Here is a 24,930-nt window from a genome sequence, read left to right as displayed (position 1 = left end):
TTTGTTTGTTTGTATTTCAGTTGTTGATTGTTATGAGTTCACCTCTTGGACATAATTTTTATTCGCGCATATATTCTATTCTCTAATATGAAAATCCGTAACACTGAAATCATGTTTATATTTGTCTGATACAAAACTTCAACCTCCAGTGAGGAATAGAATGTTTCAGAGGACTCCAACTGGGTTAGATTAGACTATATCAATGTTTTGACTGTTTGGTCACAAAAATTCCTATCCTTGCTGTGTTGAAACTTGTCCACATTACTTTTGCCTATGATACTATCATCGGCAAGTAGGTGGAATGGACGGTTACCCACCTTAAGTATCGCCTGTTATGAAATTCAATTGGAAACTGGATATTTTTTCCCATTCTTTAAAGCTTCCATGGGTGATACGGATACCATGGCCTTCTTAAAATTTTGATTCGTGATGTAACAATTTTATAGCTTAATTCCTTTACCCAAGTCATTTTACACCTTTTTCTGTTTCCTAGATGGACATGTCGGATACGCTAATGTATTCTTCAAAGATTTAGCTTTAGGAAAAAATTATATTAAAAAATATTATAATTATTTAATAGTAGTTGGTGAAATTCACAATTAATTACATATATAATTATAACCAGATAGTGACAGGAATTGTTGGACTTGGTAGAAATGACAGATGATGATGTATTTAGATGACAAAGACATTGGAATCAAGACTATTGAACTCATGAGCTATTGCTTCTAAAGGTTTGTCGAGTACCTATATGAACATTTTTATGATGCATTTCAAAAAGGGCTGGAGCTTGGGAATGAATTAAGGAAAGAGGCTTTCTTATGTGACTAAAATACTCCAGGGTCTGGGTATATGATGGAAGGATCTTGCTTTGTCATTGACACAATGTGAGCTACAGATAATGTAATCTGGAAATCAGTCAGTACTGCCAAAGACAGGAAATCCAAATGCCAATTTACTGTAGGAAGGAAAACATTCCCACAAGTGTTTTTCGATTGCACAAGACAGCAATGGAAGGAAAATATTTCTGCAAGGTAGAGGCAGAGAAAATATCTCCAAAGCAGAATGTTGAAGGAAAATATGTTTGCCTTGAAGAGATATTTTCCCTTAATCAAATTTACTGCCTTCTGCCATATTCAATTTAACCAATTAGCACCTCAGGATTATTCTGTAATTATCGGATTCTATAAAGAATGAGATAACTATTCCATGAAAAAAGATGGTCCTAGCCTGCACGTTGTAAGTAATTGAGAGAGAGCTGGAAGGAAAAATTGAGGAAGGTGATTATCAAGAAGCTGCCTTAAGCCATTTCTTGTGGCCGCGCTAACTCAAGTCAGTATTTTTCCCCTAGCGGCCAAAATTTGAACTTCCTTACTTGCGCGGACTCACCGCGGACTATCGTCCTGTATCTCCTGTAGGGTTCTTGATTTGCGTGTCGTCTTGTAGCGTCAACTACGGCAAAATTTTGAGTTATTACGGCACCTGCCAATGGAGTGTCGCAAGCGCCACTTTTTGGACCAAATTTCATGGAAAAAATAAATAAAGTCGTCTCTTCGATGTCTAGTCCGCATATTATTTTTGCCTTGCTCATTTAATTATGAGAATTATTGTACCGAGTATAGAGGTATTACTTGCTTCGCTGATCATGCTCATTTGCCTTGTTGGTCGTTTGCAGTTAACCTAAATTTGATGACTATCGGACAAAAATAAGCAAAATGACAATAGGTACCCAACTTTGACCAGGAAATTTACTGTATGTAAAAAAATATTTTCAATGCAATTAAGTTCCCAGACAGAACCCGCCTCGAGTCATGGTAATACAAATAATCCTCATAAGTTTTTTATAAGATGCTATTATATTAATACAGGTCGCAAGCCTGGAACAGAATGCTCCGATCACGCTTGTTTATGCATTTACATTGCATTTGCTTTGTTGTCGGTGGTGATGTCTACCTCTCGTGCCCAACATCGTAGTATCACCTGATCGGCACCTCGGACCAGCGGCGGATACAGAAAAAACTCAAGGGGATGGGGGCGCAAAAGATATCTTGATCTATCTTTAGTTTTATCGTAATAAAAAATAATCAAGTCTCATGCAAAGTTTGAGAATTTTTTATTTAAACTGATTATACACATGTAGAAGCAGTAACGGGTACAAAAAAACTCAAAGGGGAGGGAGGGCGCAAAAGATTTCTTGAGTTTCCTTTACTTTAATAATCGTAATAAAAGTGATCAAGTCACATGCAAAGTTTAAGAGAGTTTTAATTAAAGTGATTATACGCATATACAAGAAAATACCATCATATGACACGGAAAAGTTAAAATTGAGGTTCTGCAATGTTCGGCAATGCGGACGAACCTGCAAGGGGGGTTAGGGGTATGGAACCCCCCATCCCCCGCACCATCCGCACCGCATATGTATCCATCACTGCCTCGGAGGCTACTCAAGTAAGCATTATTTTCAATGACATCGACATTCATCCCGGATGATACTATTTTAACCCTCACACCAAAAATATCGAATAACATTTTTGTTGCAGATGTAATTTCGTATTTTTGGTTTTCTCCTGATTTTGCGCATGGTGACGGGTTAACGGGATCAGGGGCACAGCTAGGAATTAAGGCTGGGGGGGGGGTTTAAGCGCAACTAATTACTGGGGGGTTAAGGGGTATGGAAAACCCGCCACGGTAGGAGGTAGGTGCGGGCGCCCTCCCCTAGAAAATTTTTAAGATAAACGGTTCAAAATTGTGAGTTTTACGGCTTTATGAGGGATATTTTATTGATCCTTACATTACTCTATAAGTAATATATGTCCAATTAAGTAAAATTGATTTAACTTAAAAATTTCTCTGAGCTCTGTGGGAGGGGATTTATCTTCCTAAACCCTCTCGCTGCGCCACTGAACGGGATGGTGACCGCCCCGTAAAATCTAGAAAAAAATTAAATGATGTTTTTCTAGTAGGTGGCTCTTCAACAAAAGTTTCGCACCGGCACGGACCGCACGCCGCGAATAATGCGCCCGGGCGACGCTGCCATAGATTTTTTCTTGTTGTTGCTCACTTCTATCCCCTGCACTTAATTTTTAAAATTTACACTCCACTGGATTAATCAGGGGTGAGCTCTACCCTCACCTTTCCTTAGCGGCATTCGGGTTGAAATAATTATTGCGTGCAACTCCTGCAGTAAAAATCCCACCCCTGAAATCCACATCTCCGAATAAATCTCCTCGATAAACCCTCTGGCTTCAGCTTTTGCTCTGAACTTCAGTGCGCTCTCTTCTTTCATTACGTTGATGTCGTCTCGTACCCGATTGGATTCGTTTCGGACAAGCTCATCCATGCTTCGAACATTTTACCTGCCTCTGTGGATGAGACCGTTCGTTTTCCGCACAGTGCCCCAGGCTGCCTTGACTCCAACTGTCCGTATTCCGCACATTATCCCTAACCTAACTTTTCTGACCGCGAGCGTCCAAACTTCGCATATTGCTGCTATGCCAACGGAACTAGGTCGTATCTCGGAAGTAGGCTTATAGTTATACACGATTAAACTTTTCAGCCTTTATAATGGGTGACGAGGCGGAACCATAGACATCGGCGCTCCTATAAGGCCTGTTCACACGATACATTAACAAGTACAAGGGAATGTCTGTTTGCAAGGGCGTACCCAGGATGAAAACTAGGCCAGCCATGGTTGTTCAAGTTGAAGGTAAGATATAGGCATGGAAAAGGTGAATGAAATCAACATTTAAAGGAACCTGTAACAGCTCTTTATTAGTTTTTAAAATTATTTGCTTGAAAAAAAATTATTTTCCTTGAAGACATTTGCGATTTTTGCTTCTAGGGGGGGAGCTGCCCCCTCCTGCCCCTCGCTGGGTACGCCCATGTCTGTTTGGGTGAATTGATTTTTGTGGACCGGAACGGAACATATACGAATGCATGAGCCAAATTAGAACAGGTTTTATTTTCCTTTCATGCATTCGCGCAAGTTGAGTGGTTACACGGTACATTTTCGTGTCCATTCTTGCGTTCATACATTTAGGCATTAACACGTACGAGTTAATGTACCGAGTAAACAGGCCTTTAGATTTTCTTACCCGCACGGAAACCCGAGAAAACTTCATTCATTCTATTCTCCGGGAAATTGTCAAATCATACATTGTTATTCATGTCTAGTAGCTATAAACATGAAGCACCTTAATGTTTGTGAACAAAAGTTATTTTGGTCTTCCGAAAAAAAGTTGGGCCCGCTTTTGTGAGAATTTAATTAATTGCGTCCCGCATTGATAAAAAAAAGGCATATCACCCTCGCACGATCAGCATGATTTGCTGACAAATTACTCACTGAAAACTTGAGCCTTTCTCATTGAATATTTATGGTATAAAGAGGAGCCCATTGTCATTAAATACCTTTATCCCGAATAAAAATGTAATTTACCTCAGTATATTCTTAATGGTAAAGTTACCACATGTACGACACATGTATTCGTTGTCAATGTTCTACCCTCATAACCCTGAACATTTCAGCATGGTATCGAAAGATCTGCGTCAAGAAATCTCTACAAAATTCAACCGATTTAGTGGATTGCACAGGATCATTTCTCATAGCAGCTCACGATTATTACATCTTGACATTTTTAACCCTCTCCTCAGCATGGGAGCAGTTTGGAGGGGGGCGGGAAGACTGCCCCCCCATTTAAATGGTAATTTGTCCGAAAAAAGGACGAAAATTGTACATTCAAGTACAATGACAACAAAAACATCAATAGTTTACATTAATTTTAGTCTTAGATAGAACTTAAAATGTTGTTCTCAGAAGACAATTTTAAAAAGAAATTCCAGGACAACAAAAACATCAATAGTTTACATTGATTTTAGTCTTAGATAGAACTTAAAATGTTGTTCACAGAAGATGTTTTTTTTTAATTTCCAGGAACTTTTGGGGACTATGCAATACCTCCCGTTTCGCTGGAGGATGTTCCATTGCCCCTACACCCCCGACAGTATTGCTTCCCCCCCACAACATAAAACTTTAAACTTCGCCCAATCTCCTCAGAGAAAATGATATGCCTGTTGATCAGTGGTGTCATGTTGCCAGAACTTGTGCCACTGGTTAACAAAAGGCATATGAATCAAAATATATCCATTTTATAGCCTCAACATCTCTAATATGTACATTCGTAACCAATACAAAAAAATTGTAATGAAATGTAAATCATAACTAGTAATAATTAAAACACATAGTAATAAAGGAAAGTGCGTTCCGGCACTGATAATTTAGCCATGACGTCACTGCTGTCGACGCATAATTTCATGTGAAGCCATCTTCCGCTAATAGCATTAAAATAATTGCAGCATTAGGAGAATCATGCCGTAGAAACTGCTTACGGTCTCTTGCTGAAAACTTGTGCATCATACTTTACGTTCTTCCAACCTCTCAGGGTGTACTCAGGGGCGGTCTTGGGTGAGTGGGGGCCCTCGGCTGCGCCTTATCATGGGCCCCTCCCTCGGCAAATCATGGGAAAATCCATGCTCAGAAATAGATTTTGACGCTATTCTACCACTTAAAAACTAGATAAAAGTTATTAAAAATAGCAATTTCGTCATAAAAAATTATAATGTGAGAATTTCAAAGCCTATAGTATTTAATTACACGAATCCAAAAAAGGCATCTAAAATAAGCTTCTCGAGTAGCTCTTCAAAAAAGAATAATGTTCTGTTTATTCTTCTGAATCCTTAATTAAATTTATTTTGATATGTCCTTTTTTCGCCGAGTCTCTTAAAAATAAAGCAAATCTATTTGCTGGACGGACATTAAGTATACATATGTGATTTCCAGGTATTGTATTTTACTAGTCAAAGAACACCCTTCCAACGTGCTATCACTTAATTTAAAATAAAAATATTTCACCTGCCGACAGTCCTTACTAATATTATATGGAATATGATGGTAAGGACCAAAGGCCTTCTAAAGACCAAACCATCATATTCCATATAAAATTAATAAGTAATAGTTGCGGCATGACTTGGTGGAAATCCTTTATCGGAGAAGTTGAATCCTTTATTGAAGGAGTTGCGATATCCACATGGTGTAACATTTTGTTCCTTCATCTCCAAACATATATTATTGTTATTACTTTATATAAAATATTGCTATTTTATTTCTCACCTTTGATATTTTGCTATATTGCTTTTGCTATTTTATTTCTCTCCTTCGTTTCTTTACAGTAACTTTATAATTTTGATCTCAATGAAAAATGTTTGTACCTCTTTCCTTATGCTGAAGTAGATAACATTAATTATCAGTTAAAAATTCGTTCAATTGTATTAGACTCAACTATGTGGAAGTTAATACTCGAAAATGAAAAGGAGACTTCCTTGATTTCCACTAATTTATTTTGTCCGTACGACATGTTTCGAACCATAGAGGTCATTATCAAGTACCTGATAGGTACTTGATAATGATCTCTATGGTTCGAAACATGTCGTATGGGAAAAATAAATTAATGGAAATCAACGAAGTCTCCTTTTCATTTTCGAGTACCAGTTAAAAGATTACATGGATGTATGGCAACTCTCCGGCAGTCGAGCTGAATGAAAAGCAGGGCCTCTCGCCCTCTCCCGCCAGCCCCCCCTCGTCTCACTCAGCCTCCTTCACCTGTTCCCACTTCTTCTCCATCCCCATGCAGTTTTAAGTCTCCGTCCAGACACGTTGTCATTCACTCCCGCGGGAATGGCGAGAGGAGGCTGCAGGGAGTAGCGGCGCATAAGCTCTCGAAAGCTCCATAACTCCACCTCCCTCACTCTTCCCTTCTCTCTCTCTGACCCGCCCTGCGGTCCTCAGACTCTGCTGGTATACTCTCCCACATCCATACCCATCTCCTGCCGCGTCGCATTTAAAACATCTCAAAAAGCTGTCTTGTTTCTTTCGGGAGGTATATACCAACAAATATCACCGCGTCCGAAAAATGCCTCCTCTTCCCAACCATGTCGTCCGTTTCCCGATATCTTTTTCGCCGTCTCAGATGACATTGGCGCCTGAGAGGAAAAAAATATCTGTCTCTTTCCTGATTCATGGTGCCTGTCATCGCATCTATTTATGTGGAGTACCCCATCTCATTTTATTCCATATTGAAACAAATACTTGCAATGTACCACGCTTATAAAATTTATTACGACCTAGGTTTCCTGTTTAATCGTATCCATTATCGCATGCATTTATGTCGAGAACTCCATCTCATTTTATTCCATATTGAAATAAATACTTTCAATTTTCCACGATTATAAAATATGTTGCGACTTAGGTTTCAATGATACTACATCATCTTTAAGGTAGTGTAGTAAAATTGAATCCCATGTCGTAATAACTTTTATAATCGTGGAAAATTGAAAATATTTATTTCAATATGGGAAAATTCCACTCCATCACGCTTAAAGTCTTCGGATTTTAATAATTTTATTCCGAATGAGATCCATGAAGAACTTTCAAAGATTGAGTATAAATGTATATTGCTCTTCACTCAATCACTTGGTTTCATCATTTCAGGAGGTGTACCGACAACAATCAGCGCTTCCGAAAAATGTTACGTCATCCGGACTGCAACGCATTTCCTGATGTCTTATTCACCGTCGCAGCCGTATTGCTGTCTTAGAGGAAAATAATCATTTCCTAATTTTAAGTTTTAATCTCACACCTATTTGTGTCGAAAATCCTTTCCATCATCGATTTTTTTATTATTTTCGAATTCGGCCTGTGATAACTCAGACACTTAGCGATTTTACCCAGAGTTTTTTTTGGGATAGGTTAATTTAGAGCTCACCCCAGAATCATCTAGGAGAGTGAGAATTATGCACACGCTTATTGTAGGGGGGCGTATCCTTTTCTTTGGTCTCTTCACATCCCGAGGATATTTGCTTGCGGTAGTCCAAAGGCTACGTCCGGGGTTCGAACCCAGACCACTACGATTAAGGCCAATCGCCACATGAATAAATGAGCAAACAAATACTTCAATCCATGGGTCGGTACTTTTTGAGACGTAAGAGCCAAAATTCATACAACCAGCTGCGCGGCTATCATTTCGACAGTGCTTTAATTTGACTTTTGGCAATGAATTTACTATAGGGAAGCTTTATCCTCTCCCTCCTTCCAACATTCAAGTTTTTTATTCTGTTTGCAATATTATTTTTGAGCTTTGAAAATAAAATAATATAATTATTATTTTTTGCGCATGGAACTTGAAGGCACCAATTTGACACACATGCGACTCGCGAACCGTAGGTTGTTGCCCAATCCTGAGCTAGACCACAAAATCGCATGTAATTGCGTTTTCACTGCATTTCAATTGGTTTTATCGCGAAGATGTCTTTCGGGATATGTATACCAACAAAGCTAATCTATCCCGAAAAGAACTTCCTCTTGTCATCAATGTCGTTCATTGCCCCATGAGTTTTTCACCCCCTCAACCGACTTCTGCGCCTGAGAGGAAACATGTGATATTTCTAACCTTCTCCTGATTCATGGTCTTTTTATAATCATATATACTTGCGTTGAAGCCTGTATAATATCTCCTTTTAAATGCTTTCGAGGTATATGGTGTATTATGCTCGTGGCAAAACCTAATTCATGCCATTTGTAATTGAGAATCTCTTTTTTATAAATTGTGATTAACCTTATTTTCCGGGTTCCACGGCGTGTAGAGTTTTGATCGACTAAATTGTTTCAATAAAAACTGTCTACGCAGTGAAAACTCAAAAAAAAAAAGAATCATCAATTACACCGCGGAAACCGAAGAAGCTGTATCGGTAGTTTCTTCATTGTGAAATGACTCTCTTTATCTGTTAGACTAAAGTGTCCTATATACTATTTTTTTAAAATAATATAACACATAGTCGTCGCGACGACTGGTATTGGAACCCGTGAGGAAATATCCTCTTGTTTCCCAATAAGTGATTAAATAATAAAAAAAAAATGATTATGTACGCGTCAAGTCGGTAATCATCCTTCACCTTCTTCCAAAACATAATTATTGTGTACTCTGAATAACTAATGTAAAATACAATTAGGGATCCATGCTTTTATTTCTTTTTCCCGTCAAATTGAAATCATATTGAAATAAATTCTTGAAACTGATTCTGCGAATCCTCAATGGTATAATATCAATCACACATTTTCATTTCTGACCGTTTTAACCAAAGAAATGCCGACTGGTGTAGTGATGTTAACGTTGTATTTTTCACCTTAGTGCTGGATTTTATGAGTCTCCTAACTTAGGTACAAGGCTTTTACTGGGTCTGTTAATGTGCCCTTAAAGAAGAATTTACAGCGCTGGGTTCTCTTTTAATTCTGTACTTACCTAGTATAACAAGTGCACCTCGTTCAACGGGGATTTAAATTAGAAATGTTGATGGGCATTCCTCTTTGGGAGTGGGATTTTGTAATGCGAGCATTATGATCTGGTTGACATTAAGGAGTATGCATATAAAATATCGCAGTGAGAGGTTTTCTGAAGGTCAATCCTCAAAAAAATAAAATTTTCATCATATATTAATGATATTAATTGAAAAATGTTGAAGAAATTATACAGTGGATCATAAGAAATGCATGCTTTGAGGCTGCGTAAAGAGTGAACATGTAGTGAGTATGATGAGTCGAAAGATGAGTCTAAGATGAGTCGAAAGAGCTTGAAAAAATTATGATGGATGTTGTTAGAATAGCTATAATTAAAATGCATGTAAGACGTTGAGTTGCTTTATTTCTACGGTTTAGCGACGCTTATACTACTCTCTTAAATTATTACATGCTCTTACGTCACTAGATATTATGCTAAATCATTGGAAATCAAGCATGAGTGTATTTATCTGAGGAAAAAAGGCCTTTTTTCTCATATTTCTCATTTGGCGTACAGGAGGAAAATATATTAATTGGGCGAATTTTGATTTATAAAAAAAAATAAATATCCGTTCACTTAAGAGTACCTTCGCGTGTAATTTTGGCAAGTTCTGTAGATATATCGGATATTCACGAAGTTGTCTGATAGTAATTTCCTCTATTTTGACTAGAATCGCCACAGGGCTATGTTACAACCGAGCTTGTACAACACTGTGTATTTATTGAGGCCTTAAACAAGAATTACTTATTAGAGTGAAGTTCAAGTATCATTCAATTTAAAGGATATTAACTAGTTCAATGTTCGACCACCAAAACCGCTATAAGGAGGAAAATGCGATAATGGGAGAAGTAATTAAGATGGGGAAGGAAGATTTAATAGATCCGCAAATGCGTTTCGTCTATTCAACTAACGGCACTAGACTAATAGCTGGGGTTGCATTTAAGAAGACTCCAACTTGGATTTTCGCAGTTAACTTTCTGATATTAATTAAGGGAGTTCATAATTGGCAATCATTAACGTTGAAGTTCCGGTTCGAGTCGGCGTACCACTAAATTAATCGATTCAAGAGGCGGTATGAAAAATATCCATTCCTTTTGTTAAAATATAGCATTTTAAGTATAAATATTTACATGTATTTTTAAATAGGTATATTTAAACATTTTATATAAACATTAATTAATTAATATAATTAAATAATTAAATTAAGCCTCAATAGAGTGATTTAAATCTGGGAGTTGTAACAGTTTGGAAATATAAAGAAAACCACACCGCGTATCAAATGAGCTGATTTGAATCGACTTCTAAGGGAATTCTACAAGAAATTAAATCATGAAAGTCGACAAATTTTCTTGGAAAAATTTATTTTGAATGTAATTCCAATAAGTATTTCAATGCACGATGCAAGGTATCGAGTTATTATCATGACTTTAAAAGTCCTATATTTTTTCGCTTTTCTACCCAATTACATTCCTTGCGAATTCTTAATATTATTATCTTACTGCTTGAATTAATTAAATTCACATGTTTCATATGCCTTTCCTTAAACATGTTCATTTGACTTGCTTTCAATTTTATGGAATCTTTTCTGCATAAATGTTGCCGATGTTGTTTATTCTTTTCTCTTTCGAAAGCCCTTCTGGTGAGAATGAAGGAGTTAACGTGTTTTGGATTTTTTTATCTAGTCTAGGATAGCAGATGTCGGAAGTTTTGTAAAGCGTGTGAGTGGACGCAGAAATTCAGTCATCCTGTGCGATTTGTGCTCCGTCATTGTTTACGTTCGGATATTAAAACACCGTGGGCGATTCTCACTTGTTTATATTTTTTTGGCACATCCTCAACCAAAAGCCTATCCAAAAGTCTAGATAATGCCCATGACTCGATTTGGTTTCTGGGACACTGTTTGTTTTCCTCTCTCCAGGGAATTGTTTCGACGTCTCGTCGACAGTTCACGTGCCACCTTAAGATTCGTGGAAGAAGTATCACCTCGCCATTTAGATGTTATGGCAACATTCAATTGAACGGCGTCGCCTTTATTTACGGATCTGTTTCCTGTGTGTCCCTACCCATCCGTCGACGACGCACTTGTTAATTCTGTTGTTTTTTAAAAGCCAAGAGGTTTAAAATGCTCTCGGGAGAGTTTGGTACTACGATGACGTTTTACGTCCGATCATCCGAAATCCTCATTACGTTTTCACGCGGCCTTTTACTGCCCGCTTTTAAAAGGCCCATTCATCTTCGGTTCCCCACGTAAAACATGAATCACAGCTCGTATATTTTGTGCCAGGTAGTTCCTATTGACATAATGCACTGTTTTAAATTTGTCTCCCACGCCGTCTTCTTTTCACAACGTTGATTTACAACGGACGCTCAAAATTTATATTTTTTTAACTGCGGTGCCTATTTTTGTAGAAATAGTATGGGCCAAAAGCACGTGCAGCCCTCCCTGAAATGTGCAGAAAAATGCCCATTGCGCAGGATAAAATTAAAGTTTGAGAGTAGTTAACCAATTTAAAATGATCGGTCACGAAGTCTCACTTTGATGGTGTAATTCAATTTAAGTCCCTTTTCTTTATATAATTGATCGAGGCCATAGGTTAAAGCTTAACTGTGTCCTAAAATTTATGCTTAGGAATTGGCGTGGCTCATTCAATACGTTAATATATAACCACAGTCACATCATTAGGTTAGGGTAAAAGGCATGATGAGAACGTTTAAGTTTGTCAAAGTATTTCCAAGACCTTTGTCGTAATGTATTTGTGTACTCCTTGCATGACCGTACCCAGCAGGGAGCAGGATGGGGCAGCTGACACCACCCAGAAATGAAAATAACTTTAGTTCAAAACGAAAGTTTTGAATAAATTTTCTTCTGAAGAAATAATGATATTATTATTTGGCATTGAACTAAAATAAAAATCATTATTCATTTCAAGCAATTAATTTCATAAACTAGGCAAGCGCTATGATAATTTTCTAAAAAAATTGGTTTCATTATCCTTTTCTGTGCTAAAATGTTACAATTCGAACGACCACGGCTTGCTCCCCTAATTTTGATCCTGGTTACGCCCATGACTCCTTGGGAGTAGATGGGGGAATTTTCCTTCTTTTATCGGAGTAGAATGGGTTATTAAATACCACTAAATAATATAAATCGTTGAAATTTGTCATTGTGCAGCAGAGTGTACCAACAATATGACTTGATATCTGTGCTATAAATTATTTAAGGCGAAAATGCGACGGAAATGCTGCGCCACTCATACAAACCATAACATTCTAGATTTGCCTTTGTTATGACGCTATGTTTTGAAAACATGTTTGGTGTTTACTAAATGTTTAATGTGAGAATTTACCAGCTTTCTAATTTCAATACTATATGAAGGTTTTCTTGGTTTCTTATCCAGGTTCAATTGAGATAAGACGATGGAAATCAGATTTTTTCATTACTATCAATAGTAACATCTGAATCACCCGATCATTCGTTGCGTCCCTCTTAGTGATCAGGGGTGCCGACTTACAAAAAATATTGGGGGGGCCCAAACCGGGGACCTTGCCCGTGCCTTGCCCCGGTAAATTTTACAAGTAGTGAACTTTAAGTTTTTTTAAGCATTTTAGAAGAGTCATATGATCAACATTAGAACCCTGATCACTCGAATCTAGATATCTGGACACTCCGGGGAAAATCGACAAGTCTGACACATTTTTTCCTTACATCTGTAACGAATTTTTGGGGGGGCTCGGTCCCCATGGAGTCGGCGCCACTACTAGTGATCACTCGAGCGAACGCTTTTCTCGACCGGAAAAGTGATCGCTCGAGTGATCATTTTTCTGAATCACACGGTTCCTCCCGCCGTCGCCTTTCGCATCACTTTCGATATCACGGCTCGTTGACATAAGACCCGCATCACAAAAATATATAGCGTGTTTATGTTTACCTATGTCGTTCCCGCGATTGTCAAACGTTGCGCTGCATTCGCTCCATTCGTGCCTGCGTTCTGATTGGCTGATATAATGTTTCAGTGACAGTTTCAGCGACGGAAAAAAAGGCGACCAGACGAGTGATGAAAAGAGTGATGGGAATCCTCATCATTTGAGTGAACGCGAAAAACAATTGCGCGCGACTTCGAGAGGTCGCTGGAGCGATCACTCGAAAATGACGAAAAAAATGATCGTGTGATTCAGGCTTTAGATTTTCCCGGCGTATCAGGTGTAGAATGGATTCTCGAGTTCTCCACCGGGTAGTTGGCTGCATGTCTCTCGACGTTTCGACGAAAGACTTGTTCTTCATCTTAATTCAGAAGATCCCCAGAGGATGAAGAATTTAAACCTATATATTTATATTGGTTTTATTTATTTAGTTACTATTTATTTTTGTTTATTTCTGTGAGAATGCTGGTTAACGCTAGAATCAATATGCTGTTTAGGCAAATTAAGAGATATCTTTTTGGTTATTACAAAAAAATTCGATATAAATGAAATATGGGCACAACAGCATGCTACATTTAAATTTATTACCATATGATTATATATTTTGATTGATCCATCAACATTTTAAAATATCATAGATACAAAACAGGTTTGAGCCTTAGGTGGCCCCAGAGGCTTTTGCCTGTTGGCGGGATGACATTACAAAAACAATCGTAAGATTTCGTATATTTGAATGACAAAAAGTATTAATACGTACATAGAATATTTAACAGTTACATGATATATAGTAGGGATATATTAGAAATGATTTTGCGGCGGGGTAAAGTCCTCATCTGCCGAACAGAAGGTCGCGGGTTCGAGTCCCGCCTGGGTAAGTTACCCCTATTCAAGTTTGTGTACGTTAAACTGTTAACTTGTTAATAAACCCGATGTAAAAACCGTTTAGAGTTGTTTTCGGTGGTATGGAACTAAATCAACAGATAAAGTAAATGAAAATTAAACATTTTAACAATACTGAGATACAACACCAGGTATTGTATTATCCTGGAATGAAATAAAAAAAACTTTGGTTTAATGAACTAAACGCCACCAGAATGCACGGAGAATGTGCTCCGAGGAAACAAATAATTTCAGAATAGCGCCCGCGGTAATGGGTAAAAATACACCTTGGAACCGAAGGATTCCTACCCTTTCCCCGACCATGCGTATCTAGGGGCAGATGCTCGCTGCTTCTGCCGCCTGCACTCCTCTCCAACCCACTCTTCCCGAAATGGCGGTGCAAGCCAAGAAGCGAGGAATGGTGTTGGGGCGGCGCAAAGGAAAAGGGTGAATAGGTCGAACGATCCCCAGGAGAGTGTAACAGACGCCGCCGCCGCTTTTCCCAGTCGGGAGAGATTAATTGTCGCACGGACAGGCGTTTATCTCAGCTTTGGACGGGTGGGCAAAACTTCTGGCTGGCACGAAAACGCATCAACTGTACTCCGGAAGATAAAAAAAAAGTTTTCCACCAATATGGTAGCATCGTCGTCATTTTATGAGTTTACGGTGTACTCGCGTATCGAGGGGGGAAGTTCAGGGGGTCCGGACCCCCTTCCTCCCCGAAATATAAAAACGCATTTACTTTGATTCATGAAAGAGAACAAAATATTTGAAAAATCATGAATTTAGAAAAGATTTCTTTGAAAAATGTAGTTTTTTTACGAGAGTGAAAAGTGTTAAAATTAGTTAAAAACCCTCTACTTGGTACCCTGTTTTTAAAAAATTTCCCCCCTTGTTTTGGACCCCCCCGAACGAAATTCCTGGCTACGCCTCTGCGTGCGGTATGTAAAAAAGAAATCAATTCGATAATTTTCCATAAAAAATTGACGATTTTGAAGCAGAGTTCCGCGATAATAAGCTAAAATGGTTATGGTGTGCTTAGGTTAAATTAGGATAACTTGATTAAATAACCAGCCAATATTCATTGGCATTGGGAGTTTCGTGTAGTCAGTTAATCCACTTATCTGCGTTTCACTTTTCGGCAGTGTCAAAAGAATATAGAAGAATCCAAAATACTTGATTTATTTGACAAAATTCATTGAAATTAACGTAGACAATTGTGCCATTAGACAAAGGACAATTAACTACCGTGTCCGGAGAATTATTGGCGCAAGAATAGCTTTTTTTACCGTTGGATTCGAATCTGATACAAATACGTTCTTCGAAAGAAAGAGGCAAAAGTTTCTTACCAGTTAGGTTCCACTGTTATCATTTCTTGGCATCAGCCAAGACTTTATGATGAAGTCAATTCCCGAATCAGGTTTACATCTGTAAGAAAACTTCGAATTAATAATTTAGGAATGAAATTCCTCAACGGTACGAAAAGATTTTACCGGACATTACGATTAAACTTAGCATAAGTATTCTCGATAAGGAGCCAAGAAGTACTTATCGATACATATTTAAGCTTCAAGTTAACCGGTTAATTTTCCTCGCCCATAGGGTAACACACAATGCAGCTTTACAGTTAAGTGGTAACTTAGCAGATACCCGAGTAAGTGTCTTTGTAAGTGTCACTACAGGAATTTATAATCCATAACCTTTGAAAGAAATGTGGCAAAGAAGTTCGAATGAACGAGCTCTGCAATCTTGCTAAGAAAAACAAGTCCAAAAAGGTACCCGTTCATAACAGCAGGGAATAATGATGGTTTAAATGTTGCATTTTTTATGTTCAATTTTTATCATTCTGAAAGACTAGGTAATACCTTTTCACGTATTTAATTGCCGTACCATTTAGTATTCTTTGTAATTATCACGCTTTGAAATGTTTTAATTGCAATAATTTGAAATAATTAATTATTTTTCGGGACAAATTTTTTCCTATAAGCCCATGTACTTCAATATAATCACGTAATCTCAGATTAAGCGAGTTCAATCTTGGTCACATGCTCAGTAGGCTATTATGTCTCTTGCATATGCTTACTTAGAGGTTGTAATAACCCGCATTGTATAGCTAAACTGGAGAAAGCATTAAAGCATGTTGGAAAATGTTACTTTGTTGATGTACATGTTGTTATTCTTCCATACCCCGTCGGGTTTTGTCAGTGGCGGATGTATATGGGGGGGGGGGGGGGCGTCCCCCCTTGCAGGGTTGTCCGCATTGCCAAACATTGCAGAACCACAATTGTGGTATTTCTTGTATATGTATATAATCAGTTAAAAAAAACTTTCTTATATTTTGTACGTGGATTGATTATTTTTTATTACAATAAAAGTAAAGGTAGGTCAAGATATTTTTTTCGCCCCCCCCTTCATTTTTTTTCAGTATTCACCTTCTGGGTTGTGTTGTTTTTGTTTTTAGTCATTTTTTGGGAGACCTATTGAGGCGCGGGTTATAACTTTTTGTGTGTTGGTACGAATATCTTAGTTCTCTTTACCTCATCTCACGCCATTCCACTCTCTCATTGAGAATCAATCTGCTCTCCGCGTGTAATGAAAACTACGTCTGCTGTTGAACAAATAGCGACGGGCCGTTGTCCCGAACGCCGTCATTCTTAGCCTCGTGTGCTCGCTTTCAATTCACTCCCCCCGCTCCACCTCTTCCTTTGGACGTCTCGACAAACAAACTCCCGAGGCAAATACTCCTCTGTTCACTCTCTAGTAGCCAAATCCTCTTCGAACTATTTGCCACCATTCGCTTGGACGGATATGTTGATGTTATTCTGCTACCGAACCTTTCGTCCCTCACTTGGGTGTGCCTCAAAAAAGGACAGGACAATGTGATTGACTGGTGGAATTGCGTTATTACTATATAAATCTCCTGGAGATAGGATTGGTGTGGATTCCATCTCGTATATGGTTTAAAAATCCAAATTTCACGGTACATGCTTGCTTAAAAAAAAATAGCCATTTCTTTTTCGAGTTTCTCACTAACAAGCAGTGGCGTAACTTTGGGGAGAGGATAAGGGGATAGATACCCCCCCAAAGCATCATAGAAATAAAAAAATAGTGAAAATTATTGTCTAGTTTTTATATACATCGCTGCACCTGCTTAAAGTTAAATTTTTAGTGACAAAATGATGTAAAATGTATTACCAGGCATGCCATTATAAAAAATTTTTCCGGACCCCGTTGCCTGGGAGTCGCCACCCCAGGCCATCTCATCACCCCCCACAGAGCATACTCCTAGTTACGCTATTGCTGACCAGTTTATAAGTTTTAATGCTCAAGGAAATAAGCTTTAAGGATTTTAAGTTCCAGGCGTTCTAAACCTATTATATGCGGATTAAACCCTACTTTCGTTTTGCAGCCTAGAGCGCAATCACATAAACCTTCTCTACCCTAATTGTAAAGTTGTCTTGGGCATCAAATTGATGATTAGTGTTTTCTTCCAACTACATTCAAATGGGTTCAAATCATATCTATGGCGGAGAATTTTCAGCAGCCTGCATTGTACCGGCGCATCGCTACCTACTAGCAGCCTGCATCGTAGCGGCGCTCATAGCCTCGCACCAAGGTGGCCTCACTCGGCAGAAGCCGGAACCATAATGACGTCCCACGGGCTTTTCCCAGCATTCATGCTTAGCCGTCGCATTTTCGCACGCTTGAAAATTTTCACTTTTCATTTAATCGCGAAAAATAGATACCGTAATTTAAAAATCTTAAAGCGTGAAATACATACTCCAGGAGTAATAATCTTTCGATTTAGGCAATAAAAAATTAATAGGAAACCACCCTGTTGATATTACCTATTGATCTTATCAACATTATGCATCTGAGCATTAGTGCATAAATTTCTCAAGATCTTGGATGAACTACTCCATCGAAAGGTTAATGCGGCAACGGAATTGGAATGAATCCCTGGGCTCTAAAAAAAAGACGTGAAATGAAAGAGGAGTCAATATACATACTTGGCATGCTTTCGGAGCGCACTGCACACTCCGTAACTTGAGTTTGCTGGTGGGGATTACGGATAATCGCATGAGTGAAATATCTTGTGCAGTCAAATTTAAAGGAAATATATTGCTCAAGGCAAGGTAGTAATTTCGACTGGGAGGACGGATAGAGAGGTTATTCAGTAAATCAGGATCCTGATTTATAGGACTTCGCTGATACGGCAATTACCACCATCGGGAAATTTTCCCCACTGCTTTATCGGTAGAGGTAGGACTCCTTGGAAGCAGTGGTGTAGCCAATGGGGGAAGGTCTGGGGGTCTGGAACCCCTCCTGGAATATAAAAACAAAATTATTTTCCTTCATAAAAGAAAACTAAATATTGAAAAATCATGAATTTACATAATGTTTCTTTAACAAATGAAGTTTTTTCTATCATGAAAAGTGTTAAAATTAATTTAAAACCCATTACTTATTAAACTGTTTTTCAAAAATGTTCTCCCCTGGTTTTGGACACAGTGGCGCCAACTCCATGGGGCCTGAGGGGGCCCGAGCCCCCTCAAAACTTCGCTATCGGTGTGAGGAAAAAATGTGTCAGGCTTTACGATTTTCCCCGGAGTGTCCAGATATCGAGATTCGAGTTATCAGGGTTCTAATGTTGATCATGACTCTTCTAAAATGCCTAAAAAACATAAAACTCTCTACTTATAAAATTTCTCGGGGCAAGATCCCCGGTTTGGGACCCCCCAATATTTTTTGTAAGTCGTCATCCCTGTTTGGACCCGCCCAACGAAATTTCTGGCTACGCCACTGGTTGGAAGAATATTTTCGTGTCTTTAAAATGAAACGTTGAACACCTCACAAACAGAATTCCAATGTCTCCCTATGTAGGAAAGGATTTAAAGAGCTCATCAAGGTCTTTATTGTCAAGGGGCCCAATAAGGCTATTAAAGTTACTTTTATTATCACTCTACCTTTCCGTATACCCTTTCATTAACAGTCTTACCATATTTTTCTTCTGTAGCATTGTCGGCCATATATATTACTTATAGGTCATGGGGTACTTCATCGTCTTCCCCCGTATACTCTTGATAGGTTGAATTTGACTTTTGAATCACTTTTGAATTGAATTTCTCTGATGCATAAAAGTTTCTTTTTGATTGTATATTCTTAATCGCGAGGGTATGATCGGGATTTGATCGCGTAAGTCCTCAGTTAACTTGCCATCATCCTTCATCAATGATCGTGTCCTAAAAACAATGAAATAAAATTACACCCTTAGAAAGTGCTGGTATTGACTGTCGTCGTTAATTATCGGGGATATCCAAGAAGAATAACTTTTTATATTTGCTTGGTGGGGAGAGTGATTATACGTTTTTTTAGGAGATACGACCATATCAACAAGCATCGTTCGAATACTGCCCCTCTGAGTCGTTTGAGCAGTGTGCTGATATTTAGCATTTAGATATTTTGCAGGGGACTAAGAATGGAATGCACGTATATTACACGGAAGGAATCTTGGCTTCTAAGCATCAGCCAGCGATGAGGATTTTTTTAAGGGGCCGTGATGGCGTCCCTCATCCCCCGTGCCTTGAGATCGATCGCATGGGGAATATAGGAGGCAGAATTTACCTTCCCCCTTTAGCCCGGCAGTCAAAAGACCCGCCCACATCCTGAAATGAGACCAATCGCGTGGCTCCCAACGGGTGGACCTCTCAACCAATCACATCCCCCACAGTCTTCCCGTCTTTTTTTTCCGCTTTCTCACCCTCCCCTCCTTCGGTTTTTAACCCATTCCTTGAGCATCCACCCTCCCCTCTCTCTCCGGTCCGCTTGAGTTATCTTCTCCTCGTTTATCCTTTCGCAGAGCCCATCCCTACGCATATACTCGTAGCGGGCTCGCGTGTCCCGCTGGTTGCACGTGCCACCGCGAAGCAGCGCTGTCATCGCGGCCCCTCTCTTTCTTTCTCTCTCTCTTCCTCCCCGCCGCCGTTTCCAATGCCGCCCGTGGCTTTTTGACACTTGTCTGCAGCGTTCGCCGCCGGATAGCAGAATACGGGCTCCCATCCTACACCTCGCCGAAGTCGCTTTTATCTTTTCGACTCTGTGCGTGTGAGTGCTCCGTGTGGACTGATGCCTTGAGGTGAAAAAGTGGCGCGACATTTTTCGTGAAGAGCCAAGAGTGTCAATTGTTTTCCTCACCGAACCAAAGGGCGCAGTTCGTTTTTCCTGTCGGTCACCGCTTATCCTTTGTTTACGTGTTTTTATAATTCGTTTGCGGGCGCTTTCTTTCAGTTAAGTTACCAGTTAACTGTAAAGTTACCCTGTGTGTTAACTAATGGGCGAAGAAATTTAACAAGTTAACGCGAAGCTACAGCATATATCGATAACGACTTCTTCTAATTTTGCTGTGTTCATCGGACCGCCTCTTCAAGCGATAGGATCCTCTTCACCAGCCGCCGGTCGGGACTAGACCGCCAAATACTCATCGCCCCACCCGGAGAACCTCGTCGCCCGGTTACGAAGACAAGTGGCTGAATGTTGTGATCCGCATGAGTGAAAGAAGCTGTGATAACATGGTGACGCACCATTTACCCGGCCTGGTGAGTGATCCAATGGTGAAGTTTCGTTTTTTCGTCGGCGGCAAAAAAGTTTAATGCGGGATTTGAATGTCATCTTCGTCAGCCTATTGAGCTCGGTAATTCTACTACGCTGTTTTCATCATACTGTCTCTCCAAATGATGTCAAATATTGGGTTTCGATCTTAAACTTGTTTTATATATTTTCAGCTACATGTTACAGTTTCTGCTGAACTTTCAATGTTCAATATCGGCCGGAACGTGCGGGAACAACGTTCCGGTATCTCTGAGGGAACATAGTGTCGTGTCAAAAATTTTCATTGTATTTTATAATAGGTACAACTTGATTCCTCGTTGTAACTTTTATCATAAGTTAAAAAAATCGGAAGCTTTAGGAAGGGAAAAATTATTTTTCAAAATCGTGTAGATTAAATCTGTTGGTATTCGTTTCCGTAACTAAACTGTTATGAATTAAGCTCTGTCAACGTCTATACTAAAAAATTTTAATCACATAATCTCCACGCGATGATGGATTTTGATCGTATTAGAACTAAATCTTTAGTTTCAAACAGTGGCGGATACAGATGGAGGTTGTCGGTGGCGCGCCCCCCCCCCTTGTGGGGCCGCCCGTATTGCCAAATATTGTAGAACCACAATTTTAACTTAATCATATCATTAGATGGCATTGTCTTGTATTTATAAATAATCACTTTAATTAAAACCTTCTTAAACTTTGACTGTGACTTGATTATTTTTTATTACGATAAAAGTAAAGGTAACTCAAGGTATATTTTGCGCCTCCCCCCTTCAGTTTTTCTGTATCCGCTACTGGTTTCAAAGCACTAGTATTTGGATTAATTTTTTCTCCATTTGAGTTTTTTGCGTAAAGCGAGACGATTTTCCCAAGAACACACCCATGGTTTAATCTCATTTATGATGCCGAAAGGCGAGAAGTTGCTAAAATTTTTACTTGTGATTGAAATATATTTTTCGTCCACGTGAATTTGCTTTGTAGGAGTGCAATTGTAATAAAAAAAGAAAATTCTTTGAGGAGAGAAAAGGAAGACTTTACCCTACGTGCTTTTCTGTTTCGTCAACTTGTTACGATCGAATCTCAATTGCTGTTTACTGCCAATGATTGTCTCCTCTTGGCGATGTATTAGAAATTGAAGCGGTCATCAACATCATCAAAATATGATCAGCAGTACTCAGGTTAGCCCAATATAAAGTTTTGCATGTTCTAGTTTTCCGATTTCCAATGCGTTGCTAAAATGGACCACGTTAAATCAGTGCCCAATAAAATGGATTAATTTAATGGAATACCAAATTTAACTCTTTGTGAGGATCTCATAAGTTATGGTTTTTGGCTTAATTCTGTTTCCTAAGGTCACGGTGATTTTTTTAAGGTGATAATTTTGTGTTTCGCGAATCTTATATTTTGTGTTAACGACGGTTTTGATGCATTTCTTTTGTTACCCCGGTATAAACTCTTCTCATAGGTCCCCGATACCTCTCTCTCGGATTAGTTTCTCCAAAATCATTCATGAAAACATTCATTCATGGTCCGGAGTTATCGCCCATTCCAACTGTGCGAAAGTGAGAAAAATCCAAAAAAGGAAAAAACATCGGCTTGACCGGGATTCAAACCGAGGTCTATCGACTTCTGAACGTGTTTGCGTGGATACCATTGGGAGTCATTGAACATTCCAACGGTAAATTTCAATTTTCATTGCGATTGCAAAGGCCCTCTGCCTTAATTGCCTCTGGAATGAAACTTCACGGAGGAAGAAGATGCATTTATGGTACAAGTGGTAAAAAAACTTACCACGTATTTAGGAGATCCGGGTTCGAATCGTCTTCAAGGCAAATGATTCTTCCGCCGTGGAAATTTCACGCTTACACGTGCACTCGGAAATGACTCCGTAGAGGTATACCGATGCCAGTCCACGGTAATTTTCTAGAATACTGAGTCATATGTACACTGCGATGATGACTGTCGTAATGCTTTAATGATTGTGAATGTCGTTTAGTTATGTGAAAACATAAACCAACACAATGGTAGCCAAATCTACAATTGAAATTCAAATAATAATGAAAATTGAAATTTACGATTGGAATGCTCAATATCTCCGAACCGTTTTCATGAATGAATTTTAATTAACTAAGCAGAAAGAGGGGAGAACTCTGATGACAACTTGTATGACGCAGAGGTAATATAGTGTAAACAAGCTGCCATGTTGTTTATTTAAATGAATTAAAATTAACAATACTAGTGAGGAAGCAATAATGGGAGGCAATAATGGTAGTGAGGGACGCAAAAGAAAAAGGGGAGTGGTGTATGGAAAGAAGAAAGAGATAGACGTGTTGTAAGAGATTGGGAGATAAATTAAAGTACTGGTGTATTGAGAGACCGGAGGAAGAAATACGGAAGAATTCAGAATCGGCAGAAAGAAGAAGAGGACGCAGACCAAAAGCAGACGCCTACGAGAGAGAAAGAGACCGGAGGAAAAGGGATACGGCAGAACTCAAGATCCCCACTGGTGCAGTCCATGGCAGCGGTTCAGTGAGTGGCAGTACGGGTAGTACAAATGGGAATACAATAGTCATGGCGGCTTGTTGATGTTGTTTATGCTCACGAGTTTTAAATTGTAAAGTTTATTTATAAAGTGTTATAAAAATCATTTGTTAAGTAATAGAAGTGGAAATTAAACGAAACGTTACATTTTGGCGCCCAACGTGGGGCACGACTTCTCGAAAGGATCGAGACCACGGAACGCCTTGAAGAACGAGTCGCGTCGTAGAGAGCGGGAATTCAAAATGGCGGGAATGAAAAAATTTTACGAACTGAAAAAGGTGGATTTACAAAGTTTGTTGAGGGATCGGGGATTGACGATTCAAGGGGCGAAATTTGAGCTGCAGGAGCGTTTAAAACCGCTTTTGATAAAAGAAGGAATAGATATAGAGACCCATGAGTTTGAGATGGAAACGGAGGAGCAAGGATACAGTGACCTACGGGTGCTATTAAGACAGCTGAAGGAAGAACAGGAAAGGCGAGATAGTCAGTTGAAGGAAGAACAGGAAAGGCGAGATAGTCAGTTGAAGGAAGAACAGGAAAGGCGAGATAGTCAGTTGAAGGAAGAACAGGAGAGGCAATATAGTCAGTTAAAGGCAGAACTGGAGAGGCGAGATAGCAAACAAGAAGAAAGAGACAAAAAGTTGGAGGAGACAATGAAAGAGCAACTTAGGGGATTAGCGCGTAGGTCAATTAGATAAGTGGCGAAGGTTACACCCTGGAGAGATGGTGGAAGGGTGATATGAGAAAAAAAAAATGAGGGTAAATACATGTGTAATAATTTGATATGGATGATTACAAAAGTGTTTTGTTGGTTATTTATTAAGTACATAGTTAATATTTATATGCTTGGAATAAATAATGACAATGATGAATGAATGAGTAAAGTGAACGAAGAAGGGGAGTGATAAGTGAAGGAAGTGTGACAAATAGAATAATAAAATGCCAGTATTGAGTGAACTGTGTTTATGTGATGGAAAGGGGGAGTGAAGTGCTCTGGCTTTCAGCTGCAATAGAAGAGGTATGAATGTGTTTTCAAAGTTATGGTTTCAAGTGTTCATTATTTTCCTAAATATTATTAGCAATCTGGTACATTATTCATGTCAAAGCCGATGTTATATCTGATCAAATGGACAACGAGGCATATTCTGCTAATGTGACATGACATGTGTTCCCATTGTAAAAAAAAAATAATTACAATTAATTTAAGAGGGAAGTTCAAAACTGAAGGCGTTGGGGCCACACCCATAATACTCTGTTTTTGAAGGCTTTGAAAAAGAAAATTACATGTCATTCCATTTTCTTTTCCAATGGGGCTAATGTAAACAAGCTGCCATGTTGTTTATTTAAATGAATTAAAATTAACAATACTAGTGAGGAAGCAATAATGGGAGGCAATAATGGTAGTGAGGGACGCAAAAGAAAAAGGGGAGTGGTGTATGGAAAGAAGAAAGAGATAGACGTGTTGTAAGAGATTGGGAGATAAATTAAAGTACTGGTGTATTGAGAGACCGGAGGAAGAAATACGGAAGAATTCAGAATCGGCAGAAAGAAGAAGAGGACGCAGACCAAAAGCAGACGCCTACGAGAGAGAAAGAGA

At 38.9% G+C, this 24,930-nt stretch overlaps 1 protein-coding gene across 2 annotated transcripts in view; it reads left to right on the top strand.

The window, feature by feature from the left end:
- The first annotated feature begins 20,086 nt into the window (after positions 1 to 20,086).
- The window catches only part of LOC124163712 (protein fork head-like), a 117,801-nt gene continuing 112,957 nt past the window's right edge, over positions 20,087 to 24,930 (top strand). The window contains exon 1 of one of the 2 annotated variants that reach the window (XM_046540780.1): positions 20,087 to 20,782. In XM_046540780.1, coding sequence (XP_046396736.1) covers positions 20,732 to 20,782 — 51 coding nt within the window. In that variant the 5' untranslated portion in view covers positions 20,087 to 20,731. The remainder of the gene's footprint in view (positions 20,783 to 24,930) is intronic. The other variant, XM_046540779.1, reaches the window with a different exon arrangement.

This window comes from Ischnura elegans, chromosome 8 (genome assembly GCF_921293095.1).
Source record: "Ischnura elegans chromosome 8, ioIscEleg1.1, whole genome shotgun sequence".
In the NCBI taxonomy this organism is placed as follows: Eukaryota; Metazoa; Arthropoda; class Insecta; order Odonata; family Coenagrionidae; genus Ischnura; species Ischnura elegans.
This window is presented reverse-complemented; position numbering and strand designations above follow the sequence as displayed.